At 56.1% G+C, this 25,554-nt stretch overlaps 1 protein-coding gene across 1 annotated transcript in view; it reads left to right on the top strand.

Moving 5' to 3' along the window:
• LOC129860192 (WD repeat-containing protein on Y chromosome-like) overlaps nt 1–25,554 on the top strand; it is a 73,738-nt gene that overhangs the window by 41,078 nt on the left and 7,106 nt on the right. Inside the window, exons 16-19 of the mRNA XM_055930606.1 lie at nt 10–227; nt 2,108–2,262; nt 10,747–10,838; nt 25,325–25,471. Coding sequence (XP_055786581.1) covers nt 10–227; nt 2,108–2,262; nt 10,747–10,838; nt 25,325–25,471 — 612 coding nt within the window. The remainder of the gene's footprint in view (nt 1–9; nt 228–2,107; nt 2,263–10,746; nt 10,839–25,324; nt 25,472–25,554) is intronic.

Genomic DNA, 25,554 nt, shown 5'->3' with positions numbered 1-25,554 from the left:
CATCCCCAGCCCTCCTCAAGCCACCCTCCTCTCCTGCATTCCTGGAGGGCCCATGAGGGGGCGATAGTGAGTGTTGAGGTGCTGTTGTACACAGAGAGACTCTTCTTCCTCTCTGGCTCTGTGGATGGGACCAGCAGAGTGTGGACGGGGGAGGGAGGGAATGTAGGTTCCTTTGGACAGGAACCACAGTGGAGCCTCACTGACCCAGACCCTCACCACACCTGCAGGTACTGAAGTGGTCTTTTCTGTCAGTAATCCAGAAGTAGTACACTTGGATCAACATCACTAAGTTCTAAACATCTACTGTTTTATGGGTCTCCATTTTTCCTAACTTATTTTTGTTGTCCTCATGTAACTTCTAGGCCTACCGCAGGCTTTCTCAATCTACTCCTTTGTAGTCTTTTATATATATATAACTCTAAAATGGCTCCCATTATAGGTCTGAAAGTACCACAGAATTAAGCAGTCTGGCCTGGCCTGGTGTGTCGATGTGGGCTGGAGAATATTTCTGTAAGAACCGGGTGTATTTCTAGACTCAAGAAAAACACACAAAATGAGAGATTTGCATCAAATGAATGATGTTGAATGATGTTAAAATGTTGAAGAGGATTTGTAGGAGGCATAGAAGAGGGCTTGGCTGAACTGTAAAGACTCACTCTGTGTGTGTGTGCGTGTGCGTGTGCGTGTGCGTGTGCGTGTGCGTGGGTGGGTGTGTGTGTGTGTGTGTGTGTGTGTGTGTGTGTGTGTGTGTGTGTGTGTGTGTGTGTGTGTGTGCGTGCGTGTGCGTGTGCGTGTGCGTGTGGGTGCGTGGGTGGATTCTGATGGGAAGCCATGAGAAAGAAATCCTGATGAATTAGCTAACTTTTTCGACAACCACATTGGTTGACTCCTGTTGAAAGTTTACTGTAAACATAGCTAAATGAAACCAGATGGAGTTTGGTTCGGTATGGACGGTTTTCAGTAGTGTGTGTGTGAGTGCGTGGATAGAGAGAGTCACCCATAGCGACCGTTTGCTGTTGTGGGGATGTGGTGAACAGAACGCCATCAATCTTCCCAAGGGAAAGAGGCACACACACTAATCAATATGTTATCTGAGGGCATGATAACTACTATCTCCGAGAGCAGGCCTGGTGTGACAGTGTGAGTGGTATGGTTTTAGTGGTCATGAGGTCACTGTGGTACAACCCTAGTAAACACTGTAGCATACAAAAACATGGCATTAGATGTTTACTGGACAATTAAGCTCCCTGAAACATAGGTTCTCAAAAAACAGATCATTAGTCAAATGTTTTCTACAAAGTCTCTCTTGAAAGTGATTTATATCAATGATAAGTCAAGGTTAGATGTACGTTTATCAAACTTTTCTATACAGAGACCAGGTAAACAACCTGGCTGTTTTCTATACAGAGACCAGGTAAACAACCTGGCTGTTTTCTATACAGAGACCAGGTAAACAACCTGGCTGTTTTCTGTACAGAGACCAGGTAAACAACCTGGCTGTTTTCTATACAGAGACCAGGTAAACAACCTGGCTGTTTTCTATACAGAGACCAGGTAAACAACCTGGCTGTTTTCTATACAGAGACCAGGTAAACAACCTGGCTGTTTTCTATACAGAGACCAGGTAAACAACCTGGCTGTTTTCTATACAGAGACCAGGTAAACAACCTGGCTGTTTTCTGTACAGAGACCAGGTAAACAACCTGGCTGTTTTCTATACAGAGACCAGGTAAACAACCTGGCTGTTTTCTATACAGAGACCAGGTAAACAACCTGGCTGTTTTCTATACAGAGACCAGGTAAACAACCTGGCTGTTTTCTATACAGAGACCAGGTAAACAACCTGTCTGTTTTCTGTACAGAGACCAGGTAAACAACCTGGCTGTTTTCTATACAGAGACCAGGTAAACAACCTGGCTGTTTTCTATACAGAGACCAGGTAAACAACCTGGCTGTTTTCTGTACAGAGACCAGGTAAACAACCTGGCTGTTTTCTATACAGAGACCAGGTAAACAACCTGGCTGTTTTCTATACAGAGACCAGGTAAACAACCTGGCTGTTTTCTATACAGAGACCAGGTAAACAACCTGTCTGTTTTCTGTACAGAGACCAGGTAAACAACCTGGCTGAGGAGGAGAAGGAAGAAAGGGGGGAGAAGATTGAGAGTGAAAGTGACCAATCACAGAGCAGCGAGGTCACAGGTCAAACATCTGACCTTTTCAGCGTGGGTCAGGGTTCACCGGAGGAATGGATTTATGAAGGTAACTATTAGCAACAAACAGGTGTGTTCATACACACAGTCCCCCACACATGGACAGAAACACACACACACACACACACACACACACACACACACACACACACACACACACACACACACACACACACACACACACACACACACACACACACACACATACAAACAAACAAAAACTACACACACAGTGGCACTACAACAGGAGTCTGACACACAGTGGCCCTACAACAGGAGTCTGACACACAGTGGCCCTACGACAGGAGTCGGACACATAGTGGCCCTACGACAGGAGTCTGACACACAGTGGCCCTAGAGAAGGAGTCTAACACACAGTGGCCCTACGACAGGAGTCTGACACACAGTGGCCCTACGACAGGAGTCTAACACACAGTGGCCCTACGACAGGAGTCTGACACACAGTGGCCCTACGACAGGAGTCTGACACAGTGGCCCTACGACAGGAGTCTGACACACAGTGGCCCTACGACAGGAGTCTGACAGACAGTGGCCCTACGACAGGAGTCTGACACACAGTGGCCCTACGACAGGAGTCTGACAGACAGTGGCCCTACGACAGGAGTCTGACAGACAGTGGCCCTACGACAGGAGTCTGACACAGTGGCCCTACGACAGGAGTCTAACACACAGTGGCCCTACGACAGGAGTCTGACACACAGTGGCCCTACGACAGGAGTCTGACACAGTGGCCCTACGACAGGAGTCTGACAGACAGTGGCCCTACGACAGGAGTCTGACACACAGTGGCCCTACGACAGGAGTCTGACACAGTGGCCCTACGACAGGAGTCTGACACAGTGGCCCTACGACAGGAGTCTGACACACAGTGGCCCTACGACAGGAGTCTGACACACAGTGGCCCTACGACAGGAGTCTGACACAGTGGCCCTACGACAGGAGTCTGACACACAGTGGCCCTACGACAGGAGTCTGACACACAGTGGCCCTACGACAGGAGTCTGACACAGTGGCCCTACGACAGGAGTCTGACACAGTGGCCCTACGACAGGAGTCTGACAGACAGTGGCCCTACGACAGGAGTCTGACACACAGTGGCCCTACGACAGGAGTCTGACAGACAGTGGCCCTACGACAGGAGTCTGACACAGTGGCCCTACGACAGGAGTCTGACAGACAGTGGCCCTACGACAGGAGTCTGACACATAGTGGCCCTACGACAGGAGTCTGACACAGTGGCCCTACGACAGGAGTCTGACAGACAGTGGCCCTACGACAGGAGTCTAACACACAGTGGCACTACGACAGGAGTCTGACAGAGAGTGGCCCTACGACAGGAGTCTAACATACAGTGGCCCTACGACAGGAGTCTGACAGACAGTGGCCCTACGACAGGAGTCTGACACACAGTGGCCCTACGACAGGAGTCTGACACACAGTGGCCCTACGACAGGAGTCTGACACACAGTGGCCCTACGACAGGAGTCTGACAGACAGTGGCCCTACGACAGGAGTCTAACACACAGTGGCCCTACGACAGGAGTCTGACACACAGTGGCCCTACGACAGGAGTCTGACAGACAGTGGCCCTACGACAGGAGTCTGACACACAGTGGCCCTACGACAGGAGTCTGACACAGTGGCCCTACGACAGGAGTCTGACACACAGTGGCCCTACGACAGGAGTCTGACACAGTGGCCCTACGACAGGAGTCTGACACACAGTGGCCCTACGACAGGAGTCTGACACAGTGGCCCTACGACAGGAGTCTGACACAGTGGCCCTACGACAGGAGTCTGACACACAGTGGCCCTACGACAGGAGTCTGACACACAGTGGCCCTACGACAGGAGTCTGACACACAGTGGCCCTACGACAGGAGTCTGACACACAGTGGCCCTACGACAGGAGTCTAACACACAGTGGCCCTACGACAGGAGTCTGACAGACAGTGGCCCTACGACAGGAGTCTGACACACAGTGGCCCTACGACAGGAGTCTGACAGACAGTGGCCCTACGACAGGAGTCTGACACACAGTGGCCCTACGACAGGAGTCTGACAGACAGTGGCCCTACGACAGGAGTCTGACACACAGTGGCCCTACGACAGGAGTCTGACACAGTGGCCCTACGACAGGAGTCTGACACACAGTGGCCCTACGACAGGAGTCTGACAGACAGTGGCCCTACGACAGGAGTCTGACACAGTGGCCCTACGACAGGAGTCTGACAGACAGTGGCCCTACGACAGGAGTCTGACACATAGTGGCCCTACGACAGGAGTCTGACACAGTGGCCCTACGACAGGAGTCTGACACAGTGGCCCTACGACAGGAGTCTGACAGACAGTGGCCCTACGACAGGAGTCTGACACACAGTGGCCCTACGACAGGAGTCTGACAGACAGTGGCCCTACGACAGGAGTCTGACACAGTGGCCCTACGACAGGAGTCTGACAGACAGTGGCCCTACGACAGGAGTCTGACACATAGTGGCCCTACGACAGGAGTCTGACACAGTGGCCCTACGACAGGAGTCTGACAGACAGTGGCCCTACGACAGGAGTCTAACACACAGTGGCACTACGACAGGAGTCTGACAGAGAGTGGCCCTACGACAGGAGTCTAACATACAGTGGCCCTACGACAGGAGTCTGACAGACAGTGGCCCTACGACAGGAGTCTGACACACAGTGGCCCTACGACAGGAGTCTGACACACAGTGGCCCTACGACAGGAGTCTGACACACAGTGGCCCTACGACAGGAGTCTGACAGACAGTGGCCCTACGACAGGAGTCTAACACACAGTGGCCCTACGACAGGAGTCTGACACACAGTGGCCCTACGACAGGAGTCTGACAGACAGTGGCCCTACGACAGGAGTCTGACACACAGTGGCCCTACGACAGGAGTCTGACACAGTGGCCCTACGACAGGAGTCTGACACACAGTGGCCCTACGACAGGAGTCTGACACAGTGGCCCTACGACAGGAGTCTGACACACAGTGGCCCTACGACAGGAGTCTGACACAGTGGCCCTACGACAGGAGTCTGACACAGTGGCCCTACGACAGGAGTCTGACACACAGTGGCCCTACGACAGGAGTCTGACACACAGTGGCCCTACGACAGGAGTCTGACACACAGTGGCCCTACGACAGGAGTCTGACACACAGTGGCCCTACGACAGGAGTCTAACACACAGTGGCCCTACGACAGGAGTCTGACAGACAGTGGCCCTACGACAGGAGTCTGACACACAGTGGCCCTACGACAGGAGTCTGACAGACAGTGGCCCTACGACAGGAGTCTGACACACAGTGGCCCTACGACAGGAGTCTGACAGACAGTGGCCCTACGACAGGAGTCTGACACACAGTGGCCCTACGACAGGAGTCTGACACAGTGGCCCTACGACAGGAGTCTGACACACAGTGGCCCTACGACAGGAGTCTGACAGACAGTGGCCCTACGACAGGAGTCTGACACAGTGGCCCTACGACAGGAGTCTGACAGACAGTGGCCCTACGACAGGAGTCTGACACATAGTGGCCCTACGACAGGAGTCTGACACAGTGGCCCTACGACAGGAGTCTGACAGACAGTGGCCCTACGACAGGAGTCTAACACACAGTGGCACTACGACAGGAGTCTGACAGAGAGTGGCCCTACGACAGGAGTCTAACATACAGTGGCCCTACGACAGGAGTCTGACAGACAGTGGCCCTACGACAGGAGTCTGACACACAGTGGCCCTACGACAGGAGTCTGACACACAGTGGCCCTACGACAGGAGTCTGACACACAGTGGCCCTACGACAGGAGTCTGACAGACAGTGGCCCTACGACAGGAGTCTAACACACAGTGGCCCTACGACAGGAGTCTGACACACAGTGGCCCTACGACAGGAGTCTGACAGACAGTGGCCCTACGACAGGAGTCTGACACACAGTGGCCCTACGACAGGAGTCTGACACAGTGGCCCTACGACAGGAGTCTGACACACAGTGGCCCTACGACAGGAGTCTGACACAGTGGCCCTACGACAGGAGTCTGACACACAGTGGCCCTACGACAGGAGTCTGACACAGTGGCCCTACGACAGGAGTCTGACACAGTGGCCCTACGACAGGAGTCTGACACACAGTGGCCCTACGACAGGAGTCTGACACACAGTGGCCCTACGACAGGAGTCTGACACACAGTGGCCCTACGACAGGAGTCTGACACACAGTGGCCCTACGACAGGAGTCTAACACACAGTGGCCCTACGACAGGAGTCTGACAGACAGTGGCCCTACGACAGGAGTCTGACACACAGTGGCCCTACGACAGGAGTCTGACAGACAGTGGCCCTACGACAGGAGTCTGACACACAGTGGCCCTACGACAGGAGTCTGACAGACAGTGGCCCTACGACAGGAGTCTGACACACAGTGGCCCTACGACAGGAGTCTGACACAGTGGCCCTACGACAGGAGTCTGACACACAGTGGCCCTACGACAGGAGTCTGACACAGTGGCCCTACGACAGGAGTCTGACACACAGTGGCCCTACGACAGGAGTCTGACAGACAGTGGCCCTACGACAGGAGTCTGACACACAGTGGCCCTACGACAGGAGTCTGACACACAGTGGCCCTACGACAGGAGTCTGACACAGTGGCCCTACGACAGGAGTCTGACACAGTGGCCCTACGACAGGAGTCTGACACAGTGGCCCTACGACAGGAGTCTGACACACAGTGGCCCTACGACAGGAGTCTGACACAGTGGCCCTACGACAGGAGTCTGACAGACAGTGGCCCTACGACAAGAGTCTGACACACAGTGGCCCTACGACAGGAGTCTGACACAGTGGCCCTACGACAGGAGTCTGACACACAGTGGCCCTACGACAGGAGTCTGACAGACAGTGGCCCTACGACAGGAGTCTGACACACAGTGGCCCTACGACAGGAGTCTGACACAGTGGCCCTACGACAGGAGTCTGACACACAGTGGCCCTACGACAGGAGTCTGACACACAGTGGCCCTACGACAGGAGTCTGACACAGTGGCCCTACGACAGGAGTCTGACACAGTGGCCCTACGACAGGAGTCTGACACACAGTGGCCCTACGACAGGAGTCTGACACACAGTGGCCCTACGACAGGAGTCTGACACACAGTGGCCCTACGACAGGAGTCTGACACACAGTGGCCCTACGACAGGAGTCTAACACACAGTGGCCCTACGACAGGAGTCTGACAGACAGTGGCCCTACGACAGGAGTCTGACACACAGTGGCCCTACGACAGGAGTCTGACAGACAGTGGCCCTACGACAGGAGTCTGACACACAGTGGCCCTACGACAGGAGTCTGACAGACAGTGGCCCTACGACAGGAGTCTGACACACAGTGGCCCTACGACAGGAGTCTGACACAGTGACCCTACGACAGGAGTCTGACACACAGTGGCCCTACGACAGGAGTCTGACACAGTGGCCCTACGACAGGAGTCTGACACACAGTGGCCCTACGACAGGAGTCTGACAGACAGTGGCCCTACGACAGGAGTCTGACACACAGTGGCCCTACGACAGGAGTCTGACACACAGTGGCCCTACGACAGGAGTCTGACACAGTGGCCCTACGACAGGAGTCTGACACAGTGGCCCTACGACAGGAGTCTGACACAGTGGCCCTACGACAGGAGTCTGACACACAGTGGCCCTACGACAGGAGTCTGACACAGTGGCCCTACGACAGGAGTCTGACAGACAGTGGCCCTACGACAGGAGTCTGACACACAGTGGCCCTACGACAGGAGTCTGACACACAGTGGCCCTACGACAGGAGTCTAACACACAGTGGCCCTACGACAGGAGTCTGACAGACAGTGGCCCTACGACAGGAGTCTGACACACAGTGGCCCTACGACAGGAGTCTGACAGACAGTGGCCCTACGACAGGAGTCTGACACACAGTGGCCCTACGACAGGAGTCTGACACAGTGGCCCTACGACAGGAGTCTGACACACAGTGGCCCTACGACAGGAGTCTGACACACAGTGGCCCTACGACAGGAGTCTGACACACAGTGGCCCTACGACAGGAGTCTGACACACAGTGGCCCTACGACAGGAGTCTGACACACAGTGGCCCTACGACAGGAGTCTGACACACAGTGGCCCTACGACAGGAGTCTGACACACAGTGGCCCTACGACAGGAGTCTGACACACAGTGGCCCTAACGACAGGAGTCTGACACACAGTGGCCCTACGACAGGAGTCTGACACACAGTGGCCCTACGACAGGAGTCTGACAGACAGTGGCCCTACGACAGGAGTCTGACACACAGTGGCCCTACGACAGGAGTCTGACAGACAGTGGCCCTACGACAGGAGTCGGACACATAGTGGCCCTACGACAGGAGTCTGACACAGTGGCCCTACGACAGGAGTCTGACAGACAGTGGCCCTACGACAGGAGTCTAACACACAGTGGCCCTACGACAGGAGTCTGACACAGTGGCCCTACGACAGGAGTCTGACACACAGTGGCCCTACGACAGGAGTCTGACAGACAGTGGTCCTACGACAGGAGTCTGACACACAGTGGCCCTACGACAGGAGTCTGACACAGTGGCCCTACGACAGGAGTCTGACACACAGTGGCCCTACGACAGGAGTCTGACACACAGTGGCCCTACGACAGGAGTCTGACACACAGTGGCCCTACGACAGGAGTCTGACACACAGTGGCCCTACGACAGGAGTCTGACACACAGTGGCCCTACGACAGGAGTCTGACACACAGTGGCCCTACGACAGGAGTCTGACACACAGTGGCCCTACGACAGGAGTCTGACACACAGTGGCCCTACGACAGGAGTCTGACAGACAGTGGCCCTACGACAGGAGTCTGACACACAGTGGCCCTACGACAGGAGTCTGACAGACAGTGGCCCTACGACAGGAGTCTGACACACAGTGGCCCTACGACAGGAGTCTGACAGACAGTGGCCCTACGACAGGAGTCGGACACATAGTGTCCCTACGACAGGAGTCTGACACAGTGGCCCTACGACAGGAGTCTGACAGACAGTGGCCCTACGACAGGAGTCTAACACACAGTGGCCCTACGACAGGAGTCTAACACACAGTGGCCCTACGACAGGAGTCTGACACAGTGACCCTACGACAGGAGTCTGACACAGTGGCCCTACGACAGGAGTCTAACACACAGTGGCCCTACGACAGGAGTCTGACACACAGTGGCCCTACGACAGGAGTCTGACACAGTGGCCCTACGACAGGAGTCTGACACAGTGGCCCTACGACAGGAGTCTGACACAGTGGCCCTACGACAGGAGTCTGACACACAGTGGCCCTACGACAGGAGTCTGACACACAGTGGCCCTACGACAGGAGTCTGACACAGTGGCCCTACGACAGGAGTCTAACACACAGTGGCCCTACGACAGGAGTCTGACACACAGTGGCCCTACGACAGGAGTCTGACACAGTTGCCCTACGACAGGAGTCTGACACACAGTGGCCCTACGACAGGAGTCTGACACACAGTGGCCCTACGACAGGAGTCTGACACACAGTGGCCCTACGACAGGAGTCTGACACACAGTGGCCCTACGACAGGAGTCTGACACAGTGGCCCTACGACAGGAGTCTGACACAGTGGCCCTACGACAGGAGTCTGACACACAGTGGCCCTACGACAGGAGTCTGACACACAGTGGCCCTACGACAGGAGTCTGACACAGTGGCCCTACGACAGGAGTCTGACACACCTTGGCCCTACGACAGGAGTCTGACACACAGTGGCCCTACGACAGGAGTCTGACACAGTGGCCCTACGACAGGAGTCTGACACAGTGGCCCTACGACAGGAGTCTGACACACAGTGGCCCTACGACAGGAGTCTGACACACAGTGGCCCTACGACAGGAGTCTGACACAGTGGCCCTACGACAGGAGTCTGACACACAGTGGCCCTACGACAGGAGTCTGACACAGTGGCCCTACGACAGGAGTCTGACACAGTGGCAGTATTGAGGAAGGAGAAAGATCACTGTAAAGCCAGAGAGGTCATAGCCAGACCCAATAAAACCTGATACTATAATTCAATTTAACTGCGTTATAAAGCACGGACTCTGGACATTCTTGACATTCTAGAACAGTAGAATTGGAGCAGTAGTTTAGTATGTTTGGCAAACGTTCCAGTCAGGACCCAGAGGCTAGAAATGAGGTGTGTGTGTACACGTTCCTCTCCTAGTCTGCCTATGTCCCTGTCAAAATAATTATTATTACTCCTCTTTCAAGCCACACACACACACACACACACACACACACACACACACACACACACACACACACACACACACACACACACACACACACACACACACACACACACACACACACACACACACACACACACACACACACACACACACACACACACATGGTTATACCCACATTAAACAGTTTCCTCCCTGCAGGGCCTGTGGAGGAAGCCCCAACACCAGAGAACCAGACAGGGCCTGTCTGCACAGAGGAGAGCTCTGCTCCAAGTCACACTCAACACATCAGGGTAAGACTGACTCTAACTCATGCTCCAACTCACGCTCCAAGTCACACTCAACACATCAGGGTAAGACTGACTCCAACTCACACTCCAACACACGCTCCAAGTCACACTCAACACATCAGGGTAAGACTGACTCCAACTCACACTCCAACACACGCTCCAAGTCACACTCAACACATCAGGGTAAGACTGACTCCAACTCACGCTCCAACACACGCTCCAAGTCACACTCAACACATCAGGGTAAGACTGACTCCAACTCACGCTCCAACACACGCTCCAAGTCACACTCAACACATCAGGGTAAGACTGACTCCAACACACGCTCCAACTCACGCTCCAAGTCACACTCAACACATCAGGGTAAGACTGACTCCAACTCACACTCCAACACACGCTCCAAGTCACACTCAACACATCAGGGTAAGACTGACTCCAACTCACACTCCAACACACGCTCCAAGTCACACTCAACACATCAGGGTAAGACTGACTCCAACTCACACTCCAACACACGCTCCAAGTCACACTCAACACATCAGGGTAAGACTGACTCCAACTCACACTCCAACACACGCTCCAAGTCACACTCAACACATCAGGGTAAGACTGACTCCAACTCACGCTCCAACTCACGCTCCAAGTCACACTCAACACATCAGGGTAAGACTGACTCCAACTCACGCTCCAACTCACGCTCCAAGTCACACTCAACACATCAGGGTAAGACTGACTCCAACTCACGCTCCAACTCACGCTCCAAGTCACACTCAACACATCAGGGTAAGACTGACTCCGACACACGCTCCAACTCACGCTCCAACTCACGCTCCAAGTCACACTCAACACATCAGGGTAAGACTGACTCCAACTCACACTCCAACTCACGCTCCAACTCACCCTCCAACTCACACTCCAACACACGCTCCAAGTCACACTCAACACATCAGGGTAAGACTGACTCCAACTCACACTCCAACTCACGCTCCAACTCACCCTCCAACTCACACTCCAACACACGCTCCAAGTCACACTCAACACATCAGGGTAAGACTGACTCCAACTCACACTCCAACACACGCTCCAAGTCACACTCAACACATCAGGGGAAGACTGACTCCAACTCACGCTCCAACTCACGCTCCAACTCACGCTCCAAGTCACACTCAACACATCAGGGTAAGACTGACTCCAACACACGCTCCAACTCACGCTCCAACTCACGCTCCAAGTCACACTCAACACATCAGGGTAAGACTGACTCCAACTCAAGCTCCAACTCACGCTCCAAGTCACACTCAACACATCAGGGTAAGACTGACTCCAACTCACACTCCAACACACGCTCCAAGTCACACTCAACACATCAGGGTAAGACTGACTCCAACACACGCTCCAACTCACCCTCCAAGTCACACTCAACACATCAGGGTAAGACTGACTCCAACTCACGCTCCAACTCACCCTCCAACTCACCCTCCAACTCACGCTCAACACATCAGGGTAAGACTGACTCCAACTCACGCTCCAACTCACCCTCCAACTCACGCTCCAACTCACACTCAACACATCAGGGTAAGACTGACTCCAACACACGCTCCAACTCACCCTCCAACTCACGCTCCAACACACGCTCCAACTCACGCTCCAACTCAGGCTCCAACACACCCTCCAACTCACGCTCCAACTCACCCTCCAGTACACGCTTCAACATACGCTCCAACTCACCCTCCAACTCACGCTCCAACACACGCTCCAACACACGCTCCAACACACGCTCCAACACACGCTCCAACACACCCCCCAACTCACGCCCCAACACACGCTCCAACACACCCCCCAACTCACGCTCCAACACACGCTCCAACACACCCCCCAACTCACGCTCCAACACACGCTCCAACTCACCCTCCAACTCACGCTCCAACTCACCCTCCAACTCACGCTCCAACTCACGCTCCAACTCTGGCTCCAACACACCCTCCAACTCACGCTCCAACTCACCCTCCAGTACACGCTTCAACATACGCTCCAACTCACCCTCCAACTCACGCTCCAACACACGCTCCAACTCACCCTCCAACTCACGCTCCAACACACGCTCCAACACACACTCCAACACACACTCCAACTCACGCTCCAACAAACACTCCAACACACGCTCCAACTCACGCTCCAACTCACGCTCCAACAAACACTCCAACTCACGCTCCAACTCACGCTCCAACTCACGCTCCAACTCACGCTCCAACTCACGCTCCAACTCGCGCTCCAACTCACGCTCCAACACACGCTCCAACTCACGCTCCAACACACACTCCAACTCGCGCTCCAACTCACGCTCCAACACACGCTCCAACACACACTCCAACTCGCGCTCCAACACACGCTCCAACTCACGCTCCAACACACACTCCAACTCACGCTCCAACTCACGCCCCAACACACGCTCCAACACACGCTCCAACTCACGCTCCAACACACACTCCAACTCGCGCTCCAACACACGCTCCAACTCACGCTCCAACTCACGCTCCAACACACCCCCCAACACACCCCCCAACTCACGCTCCAACACACGCTCCAACAAACACTCCAACACACGCTCCAACACACGCTCCAACTCACGCTCCAACACACGCTCCAACTCACGCTCCAACTCACGCTCCAACACACACTCCAACTCACGCTCCAAGTCACACTCCAACTCACGCTCCAACACACACTCCAACTCACGCTCCAACACACGCTCCAACACACGCTCCAACTCACGCTCCAACTCACGCTCCAACACACGCTCCAACTCACGCTCCAACTCACGCTCCAACTCACGCTCCAACACACACTCCAACTCACGCTCCAACACACGCTCCAACACACGCTCCAACTCACGCTCCAACACACACTCCAACTCACGCTCCAACTCGCGCTCCAACTCGCGCTCCAACTCACGCTCCAACACACACTCCAACACACACTCCAACTCACGCTCCAACACACACTCCAACTCGCGCTCCAACTCACGCTCCAACACACGCTCCAACACACACTCCAACTCGCGCTCCAACACACGCTCCAACTCACGCTCCAACACACGCTCCAACTCACGCCCCAACACACGCTCCAACTCACGCTCCAACTCACCCTCCAACACACGCTCCAACTCACCCTCCAACACACACTCCAACACACGCTCCAACACACGCTCCAACTCGCGCTCCAACTCGCGCTCCAACTCGCGCTCCAACTCACGCTCCAACACACGCTCCAACACACGCTCCAACTCACACTCCAACACACCCTCCAACTCGCGCTCCAACTCACGCTCCAACTCACCCTCCAACTCACGCTCCAACTCACGCTCCAACAAACACTCCAACACACGCTCCAACTCACCCTCCAACACACGCTCCAACTCACGCTCCAACTCACGCTCCAACTCACCCTCCAACACACCCTCCAACTCACGCTCCAACTCACCCTCCAACTCACGCTCCAACTCACGCTCCAACTCACGCTCCAACTCACCCTCCAACTCACCCTCCAACACACGCTCCAACTCACGCTCCAACTCACGCTCCAACTCACGCTCCAACAAACGCTCCAACTCACGCTCCAACTCACGCTCTAACACACGCTCCAACTCACCCTCCAACTCACCCTCCAACACACGCTCCAACACACGCTCCAACTCACGCTCCAACTCACGCTCCAACACACCCTCCAACTCACGCTCCAACTCACGCTCCAACACACGCTCCAACACACGCTCCAACTCACGCTCCAACTCACGCTCCAACACACCCTCCAACTCACGCTCCAACTCACGCTCCAACTCACCCTCCAACACACGCTCCAACACACGCTCCAACTCACGCTCCAACTCACGCTCCAACACACCCTCCAACTCACGCTCCAACTCACGCTCCAACTCACGCTCCAACACACGCTCCAACTCACGCTCCAACACACGCTCCAACACACGCTCCAACTCACCCTCCAACACACGCTCCAACTCACGCTCCAACTCACGCTCCAACTCACGCTCCAACACACGCTCCAACTCACGCTCCAACTCACGCTCCAACTCACGCTCCAACACACGCTTCAACTCACGCTCCAACTCACGCTCCAACACACGCTCCAACACACGCTCCAACTCACGCTCCAACTCACGCTCCAACACACGCTCCAACACAGGCTCCAACTCACGCTCCAACTCACGCTCCAACACACGCTCCAACACACACTCCAACTCACGCTCCAACAAACACTCCAACTCACGCTCCAACTCACGCTCCAACACACGCTCCAACACACGCTCCAACTCACGCTCCAACAAACGCTCCAACACACGCTCCAACTCACGCTCCAACTCACGCTCCAACTCACGCTCCAACACACGCTCCAACACACACTCCAACTCACGCTCCAACAAACACTCCAACTCACGCTCCAACTCGCGCTCCAACTCGCGCTCCAACACACGCTCCAACAAACACTCCAACTCACGCTCCAACTCACGCTCCAACTCACGCTCCAACTCACGCTCCAACTCACGCTCCAACTCACGCTCCAACTCACCCTCCAACACACGCTCCAACTCACCCTCCAACACACGCTCCAACTCACGCTCCAACTCACGCTCCAACTCACGCTCCAACAAACGCTCCAACTCACGCTCCAACTCACGCTCCAACACACGCTCCAACTCACCCCCCAACACACGCTCCAACTCACGTTCCAACTCACGCTCCAACTCACGCTCCAACACACGCTCCAACACACGCTCCAACTCACGTTCCAACTCACGCTCCAACTCACGCTCCAACACACGCTCCAACACACGCTCCAACTCACGCTCCAACAAACACTCCAACAAACGCTCCAACTCACGCTCCAACTCACGCTCCAACAAACGCTCCAACTCACGCTCCAACTCACGCTCCAACACACGCTCCAACTCACCCTCCAACACACGCTCCAACTCACGTTCCAACTCACGCTCCAACTCACGCTCCAACACACGCTCCAACACACGCTCCAACACAGGCTCCAACTCACGCTCCACCAAACGCTCCAACTCACGCTCCAACTCACGCTCCAACTCACGCTCCAACTCACCCTCCAACACACGCTCCAACTCACGCTCCAACTCACGCTCCAACACACGCTCCAACTCACGCTCCAACTCACGCTCCAACACAGGCTCCAACTCACGCTCCAACAAACGCTCCAACTCACGCTCCAACACACGCTCCAACTCACGCTCCAACTCACGCTCCAACTCACCCTCCAACTCACGCTCCAACTCACGCTCCAACACACGCTCCAACACACGCTCCAACACACCCCCCAACTCACGCCCCAACACACGCTCCAACACACGCTCCAACACACGCTCCAACACACGCTCCAACTCACGCTCCAACACACGCTCCAACTCACGCTCCAACACACGCTCCAACTCACCCTCCAACACACACTCCAACACACCCCCCAACTCACGCCCCAACTCACGCTCCAACACACGCTCCAACTCACGCTCCAACACACCCCCCAACTCACGCCCCAACACACGCTCCAACACACGCTCCAACACACGCTCCAACACACGCTCCAACACACCCCCCAACTCACGCTCCAACTCACGCTCCAACTCACGCTCCAACACACGCTCCAACACACGCTCCAACACACCCCCCAACTCACGCCCCAACACACGCCCCAACACACGCTCCAACACACGCTCCAACACACGCTCCAACTCACGCTCCAACACACGCTCCAACTCACGCTCCAACACACGCTCCAACTCACGCTCCAACACACGCTCCAACTCACGCTCCAACACACCCTCCAACTCACGCTCCAACACACGCTCCAACTCACGCTCCAACACACGCTCCAACACACGCTCCAACACACGCTCCAACTCACCCTCCAACTCACGCCCCAACACACGCTCCAACACACGCTCCAACACACGCTCCAACTCACGCTCCAACACACGCTCCAACTCACGCTCCAACTCACGCTCCAACTCACCCTCCAACACACCCCCCAACTCACGCTCCAACACACGCTCCAACTCACGCTCCAACTCACGCTCCAACTCACCCTCCAACTCACGCTCCAACTCACCCTCCAACTCACGCTCCAACACACGCTCCAACTCACGCTCCAACACACGCTCCAACTCACGCTCCAACTCACGCTCCAACACACGCTCCAACTCACGCTCCAACACACCCTCCAACTCACGCTCCAACACACGCTCCAACTCACGCTCCAACACACGCTCCAACACACGCTCCAACACACCCTCCAACACACCCCCCAACACACCCCCCAACACACCCCCCAACACACCCCCCAACACACGCTCCAACTCACCCCCCAACACACGCTCCAACTCACGTTCCAACTCACGCTCCAACTCACGCTCCAACACACGCTCCAACACACGCTCCAACTCACGTTCCAACTCACGCTCCAACTCACGCTCCAACACACGCTCCAACACACGCTCCAACTCACGCTCCAACAAACACTCCAACAAACGCTCCAACTCACGCTCCAACTCACGCTCCAACAAACGCTCCAACTCACGCTCCAACTCACGCTCCAACACACGCTCCAACTCACCCTCCAACACACGCTCCAACTCACGTTCCAACTCACGCTCCAACTCACGCTCCAACACACGCTCCAACACACGCTCCAACACAGGCTCCAACTCACGCTCCACCAAACGCTCCAACTCACGCTCCAACTCACGCTCCAACTCACGCTCCAACTCACCCTCCAACACACGCTCCAACTCACGCTCCAACTCACGCTCCAACACACGCTCCAACTCACGCTCCAACTCACGCTCCAACACAGGCTCCAACTCACGCTCCAACAAACGCTCCAACTCACGCTCCAACACACGCTCCAACTCACGCTCCAACTCACGCTCCAACTCACCCTCCAACTCACGCTCCAACTCACGCTCCAACACACGCTCCAACACACGCTCCAACACACCCCCCAACTCACGCCCCAACACACGCTCCAACACACGCTCCAACACACGCTCCAACACACGCTCCAACTCACGCTCCAACACACGCTCCAACTCACGCTCCAACACACGCTCCAACTCACCCTCCAACACACACTCCAACACACCCCCCAACTCACGCCCCAACTCACGCTCCAACACACGCTCCAACTCACGCTCCAACACACCCCCCAACTCACGCCCCAACACACGCTCCAACACACGCTCCAACACACGCTCCAACACACGCTCCAACACACCCCCCAACTCACGCTCCAACTCACGCTCCAACTCACGCTCCAACACACGCTCCAACACACGCTCCAACACACCCCCCAACTCACGCCCCAACACACGCCCCAACACACGCTCCAACACACGCTCCAACACACGCTCCAACTCACGCTCCAACACACGCTCCAACTCACGCTCCAACACACGCTCCAACTCACGCTCCAACACACGCTCCAACTCACGCTCCAACACACCCTCCAACTCACGCTCCAACACACGCTCCAACTCACGCTCCAACACACGCTCCAACACACGCTCCAACACACGCTCCAACTCACCCTCCAACTCACGCCCCAACACACGCTCCAACACACGCTCCAACACACGCTCCAACTCACGCTCCAACACACGCTCCAACTCACGCTCCAACTCACGCTCCAACTCACCCTCCAACACACCCCCCAACTCACGCTCCAACACACGCTCCAACTCACGCTCCAACTCACGCTCCAACTCACCCTCCAACTCACGCTCCAACTCACCCTCCAACTCACGCTCCAACACACGCTCCAACTCACGCTCCAACACACGCTCCAACTCACGCTCCAACTCACGCTCCAACACACGCTCCAACTCACGCTCCAACACACCCTCCAACTCACGCTCCAACACACGCTCCAACTCACGCTCCAACACACGCTCCAACACACGCTCCAACACACCCTCCAACACACCCCCCAACACACCCCCCAACACACCCCCCAACACACCCCCCAACACACCCCCCAACTCACGCTCCAACTCACGCTCCAACTCACACTCCAACTCACGCTCCAACACAGGCTCCAACTCACGCTCCAACACACGCTCCAACAAACGCTCCAACTCACGCTCCAACTCACGCTCCAACTCACGCTCCAACTCACCCTCCAACTCACGCTCCAACTCACGCTCCAACACACGCTCCAACACACGCTCCAACACACCCCCCAACTCACGCCCCAACACACGCTCCAACACACGCTCCAACACACGCTCCAACACACGCTCCAACTCACGCTCCAACACACGCTCCAACTCACGCTCCAACACACGCTCCAACACACCCCCCAACTCACGCCCCAACACACGCTCCAACACACGCTCCAACACACGCTCCAACACACGCTCCAACACACGCTCCAACACACCCCCCAACTCACGCTCCAACACACGCTCCAACTCGCGCTCCAACTCGCGCTCCAACACACGCTCCAACACACGCTCCAACACACGCTCCAACACACGCTCCAACACACGCTCCAACTCACGCTCCAACTCACGCTCCAACACACGCTCCAACACACGCTCCAACACACCCCCCAACTCACGCCCCAACACACGCTCCAACACACGCTCCAACACACGCTCCAACACACGCTCCAACTCACGCTCCAACACACGCTCCAACTCACGCTCCAACACACGCTCCAACTCACGCTCCAACACACGCTCCAACTCACGCTCCAACACACCCTCCAACTCACGCTCCAACTCACCCTCCAACTCACGCTCCAACTCACGCTCCAACTCACGCTCCAACACACGCTCCAACTCACGCTCCAACACACGCTCCAACACACGCTCCAACTCACCCTCCAACACACGCTCCAACACACGCTCCAACTCACCCTCCAACTCACGCTCCAACTCACGCTCCAACTCACGCTCCAACACACGCTCCAACTCACCCTCCAACACACGCTCCAACACACGCTCCAACTCGCGCTCCAACTCGCGCTCCAACTCACGCTCCAACACACCCTCCAACACACCCTCCAACTCACGCTCCAACTCGCGCTCCAACTCGCGCTCCAACACACGCTCCAACTCACGCTCCAACTCACGCTCCAACACACGCTCCAACTCACCCTCCAACACACGCTCCAACTCACCCTCCAACTCACGCTCCAACTCACGCTCCAACTCACGCTCCAACTCACCCTCCAACTCACGCTCCAACACACGCTCCAACACACGCTCCAACACACCCCCCAACTCACGCCCCAACACACGCTCCAACACACGCTCCAACACACGCTCCAACACACGCTCCAACTCACGCTCCAACACACGCTCCAACTCACGCTCCAACTCACGCTCCAACACACGCTCCAACACACGCTCCAACACACGCTCCAACTCACGCTCCAACACACGCTCCAACACACCCCCCAACTCACGCCCCAACACACGCTCCAACACACGCTCCAACACACGCTCCAACACACGCTCCAACACACGCTCCAACACACCCCCCAACTCACGCCCCAACACACGCTCCAACACACGCTCCAACACACGCTCCAACACACGCTCCAACTCACGCTCCAACACACGCTCCAACACACGCTCCAACACACGCTCCAACACACGCTCCAACTCACGCTCCAACACACGCTCCAACTCACGCTCCAACACACGCTCCAACACACGCTCCAACACACGCTCCAACAAACACTCCAACACACGCTCCAACACACGCTCCAACTCACGCTCCAACACACGCTCCAACACACGCTCCAACACACGCTCCAACACACGCTCCAACAAACACTCCAACACACGCTCCAACACACGCTCCAACACACGCTCCAACACACGCTCCAACAAACACTCCAACACACGCTCCAACACACGCTCCAACTCACGCTCCAACACACGCTCCAACAAACACTCCAACACACGCTCCAACACACGCTCCAACTCACGCTCCAACACACGCTCCAACTCACGCTCCAACTCACGCTCCAACTCACGCTCCAACACACGCTCCAACTCACGCTCCAACACACGCTCCAACTCACGCTCCAACTCACGCTCCAACACAGGCTCCAACTCACGCTCCAACACACCCTCCAACTCACGCTCCAACACACGCTCCAACTCACGCTCCAACACACGCTCCAACTCACGCTCCAACTCACGCTCCAACTCACGCTCCAACTCACGCTCCAACACACCCTCCAACTCACGCTCCAACACACGCTCCAACTCACGCTCCAACTCACGCTCCAACTCACGCTCCAACTCACGCTCCAACTCACGCTCCAACACACGCTCCAACTCACGCTCCAACACACGCTCCAACACACCCTCCAACTCACGCTCCAACTCACGCTCCAACACACGCTCCAACTCACGCTCCAACTCACGCTCCAACTCACGCTCCAACTCACGCTCCAACACACGCTCCAACACACGCTCCAACTCACGCTCCAACACACGCTCCAACTCACGCTCCAACACACGCTCCAACACACGCTCCAACTCACCCCCCAACTCACGCCCCAACACACGCTCCAACACACGCTCCAACACACGCTCCAACACACGCTCCAACTCACGCTCCAACACACCCTCCAACTCACGCTCCAACACACGCTCCAACACACGCTCCAACTCACGCTCCAACACACGCTCCAACACACGCTCCAACACACGCTCCAACACACGCTCCAACTCACGCTCCAACACACGCTCCAACACACCCCCCAACTCACGCCCCAACACACGCTCCAACACACGCTCCAACACACGCTCCAACACACGCTCCAACACACGCTCCAACACACCCCCCAATTCACGCCCCAACACACGCTCCAACACACGCTCCAACTCACGCTCCAACAAACACTCCAACACATACTCCAACACACCCCCCAACTCACGCTCCAACTCACGCTCCAACACACGCTCCAACTCACGCTCCAACTCACGCTCCAACTCACGCTCCAACACACGCTCCAACTCACGCTCCAACACACGCTCCAACTCACGCTCCAACTCACGCTCCAACACAGGCTCCAACTCACGCTCCAACACACCCTCCAACTCACGCCCCAACTCACGCTCCAACACACGCTCCAACTCACGCTCCAACTCACGCTCCAACACAGGCTCCAACACACGCTCCAACACACCCCCCAACTCACGCCCCAACACACGCTCCAACACACGCTCCAACACACGCTCCAACACACGCTCCAACTCACGCTCCAACACACGCTCCAACTCACGCTCCAACTCACGCTCCAACACACGCTCCAACTCACGCTCCAACTCACGCTCCAACTCACGCTCCAACTCACCCTCCAACACACGCTCCAACACAGGCTCCAACTCACGCTCCAACACACGCTCCAACTCACGCTCCAACTCACGCTCCAACACACCCTCCAACTCACGCTCCAACACACGCTCCAACTCACGCTCCAACACACCCTCCAACTCACGCTCCAACACACGCTCCAACACACGCTCCAACACACGCTCCAACACACGCTCCAACAAACGCTCCAACTCACGCTCCAACTCACCCTCCAACTCACGCTCCAACTCACCCTCCAACTCACGCTCCAACTCACGCTCCAACACACGCTCCAACACACGCTCCAACACACCCCCCAACTCACGCCCCAACACACGCTCCAACACACGCTCCAACACACGCTCCAACACACGCTCCAACTCACGCTCCAACACACGCTCCAACTCACGCTCCAACACACGCTCCAACACACCCCCCAACTCACGCCCCAACACACGCTCCAACACACGCTCCAACTCACGCTCCAACACACGCTCCAACACACCCCCCAACTCACGCCCCAACACACGCTCCAACACACGCTCCAACTCACGCTCCAACACACGCTCCAACACACCCCCCAACTCACGCCCCAACACACGCTCCAACACACCCCCCAACACACGCTCCAACACACCCCCCAACTCACGCTCCAACTCACGCTCCAACTCACACTCCAACACACCCCCCAACTCACGCTCCAACTCACGCTCCAACTCACACTCCAACTCACCCCCCAACTCACGCTCCAACACACGCTCCAACTCACGCTCCAACACACGCTCCAACACACCCCCCAACTCACGCTCCAACTCACGCTCCAACTCACACTCCAACTCACCCCCCAACTCACGCTCCAACACACGCTCCAACATACGCTCCAACACACGCTCCAACACACGCTCCAACACAGGCTCCAACTCACGCTCCAACAAACGCTCCAACTCACGCTCCAACTCACGCTCCAACTCACGCTCCAACTCACGCTCCAACACACGCTCCAACTCACGCTCCAACACACGCTCCAACACACCCCCCAACTCACGCTCCAACTCACGCTCCAACTCACGCTCCAACACACGCTCCAACACACGCTCCAACACACCCCCCAACTCACGCCCCAACACACGCTCCAACACACGCTCCAACACACGCTCCAACTCACGCTCCAACACACGCTCCAACTCACGCTCCAACACACGCTCCAACTCACGCTCCAACACACCCTCCAACTCACGCTCCAACTCACCCTCCAACTCACGCTCCAACTCACGCTCCAACTCACGCTCCAACACACGCTCCAACTCACGCTCCAACACACGCTCCAACACACGCTCCAACACACGCTCCAACACACCCCCCAACTCACGCCCCAACACACGCTCCAACACACGCTCCAACACACGCTCCAACACACGCTCCAACTCACGCTCCAACACACGCTCCAACTCACGCTCCAACACACGCTCCAACTCACGCTCCAACACACGCTCCAACTCACGCTCCAACACACCCTCCAACTCACGCTCCAACTCACCCTCCAACTCACGCTCCAACTCACGCTCCAACTCACGCTCCAACACACGCTCCAACTCACGCTCCAACACACGCTCCAACACACGCTCCAACACACGCTCCAACACACGCTCCAACTCACGCTCCAACACACCCCCCAACTCACGCTCCAAAACACGCTACAACTCACGCTCCAACTCACGCTCCAACACACGCTCCAACACACCCTCCAGTACACGCTTCAACATACGCTCCAACTCACGCTCCAACACACGCTCCAACACACGCTCCAACACACACTCCAACACACCCTCCAACACACGCTCCAACACACCCTCCAACTCACGCTCCAACTCACCCTCCAGTACACGCTTCAACATACGCTCCAACACATGCTCCAACACTCACACACACATTCCAACACACAGACACACACTCCAACACACACACCGTAAAACACACCCCAACACAAACTCCAATACACAGCAACACACTGCAGAATTCTGCTGTCAAGTCCTGTAAACTCAGAGCCTGTTCAGACTGTTCAGTTGACGGGAGGAAGATGATCACTGACTACCAGATATAGTCAGACGTCTGACACTAGTCTCAAACAATAACAAACAATAACAGTGACTTGCTATGACCGTAATATGTCTCACCTACTGTAGCTATCTTAAGATGAATGCAATAACTGTAAGCCTCTCTCTCCCTCTCTCTGTCTCCCTCTCTCTCTCTCTCTCTCTCTCTCTCTCCCTCTCGCTGTCTCTCTCTCCCTCTCTCTGTCTCCCGCTCTCTCTCTCTCTCTCTCTCTCCCTCTCGCTGTCTCTCTCTCCCGCTCTCTCCCTCTCTCTCCCTCTCTCTCTCCTGCTCTCTCCCTCTCTCTCCCGCTCTCTCTCTCCCTCTCTCTCTCTCTCTCTCTCTCCTGCTCTCTCCCTCTCTCTCCTGCTCTCTCCCTCTCTCTCTCTCTCCCTCTCTCTCTCTCTCTCTCTCTCTCTCTCTCTCTCCCTCTCTCTCTCTCTCTCTCTCTCTCTCTCTCTCTCTCTCTCTCTCTCTCTCTCCTGCTCTCTCCCTCTCTCTCCCTCTCTATCACTCTCTCCTGCTCTCTCCCTCTCTCTCTCTCTCTCCCTCTCTCTCTCCCTCCCTCTCACTCCCTCTCACTCCCTCTCTCTCTCTCCCTCTCTCTCACTCCCTCTCTCTCCCTCTCTCTCCCGCTCTCTCACTCTCTCTCTCTCTCTCTCCTGCTCTCTCCCTCTCTCTGACCCGCTCTCTCTCTCTCTCTCTCTCTCTCTCTCTCTCTCTCTCTCTCCCTCTCTCTCTCTCTCTCTCTCTCTCCTGCTCTCTCCCTCTCTCTCCCTCTCTCTCACTCTCTCCTGCTCTCTCCCTCTCTCTCTCTCTCTCCCTCTCTCTCTCCCTCCCTCTCACTCCCTCTCACTCCCTCTCTCTCTCTCCCTCTCTCTCACTCCCTCTCACTCCCTCTCTCACAGACACACACAGACACTACACCTGCTGGCACAATTGTTTCCCATTTACAACCAGAACCTAATCTCCCTCCCCCTCCGCCAGGTGTCTCAGTGTCATCAGCTGTATGGGGGCATCCAGAGGAAGATGGCAGTTAGGAGAGAGAGGAGGCAGGTGTTTGGTGACATCAACGTCAATAAGCTCTTCCCCATCGGTTGCTTGTGCACGCCCTTCCAGGCCCTGGCCTTGCAGGTGAGTGTAGGTCAATGGTCATCAAACCTGGGTCCATCAGAGCGTGTACAGGCTTTTGTTGCAGCCCAACACTAACACACCTA

The sequence above is a fragment of the Salvelinus fontinalis genome, chromosome 1 (genome assembly GCF_029448725.1).
Source record: "Salvelinus fontinalis isolate EN_2023a chromosome 1, ASM2944872v1, whole genome shotgun sequence".
Taxonomy (NCBI): Eukaryota; Metazoa; Chordata; class Actinopteri; order Salmoniformes; family Salmonidae; genus Salvelinus; species Salvelinus fontinalis.
The sequence above is the reverse complement of the archived record's forward strand: the minus strand, read 5'-3'. Positions and strand labels throughout refer to the sequence as shown.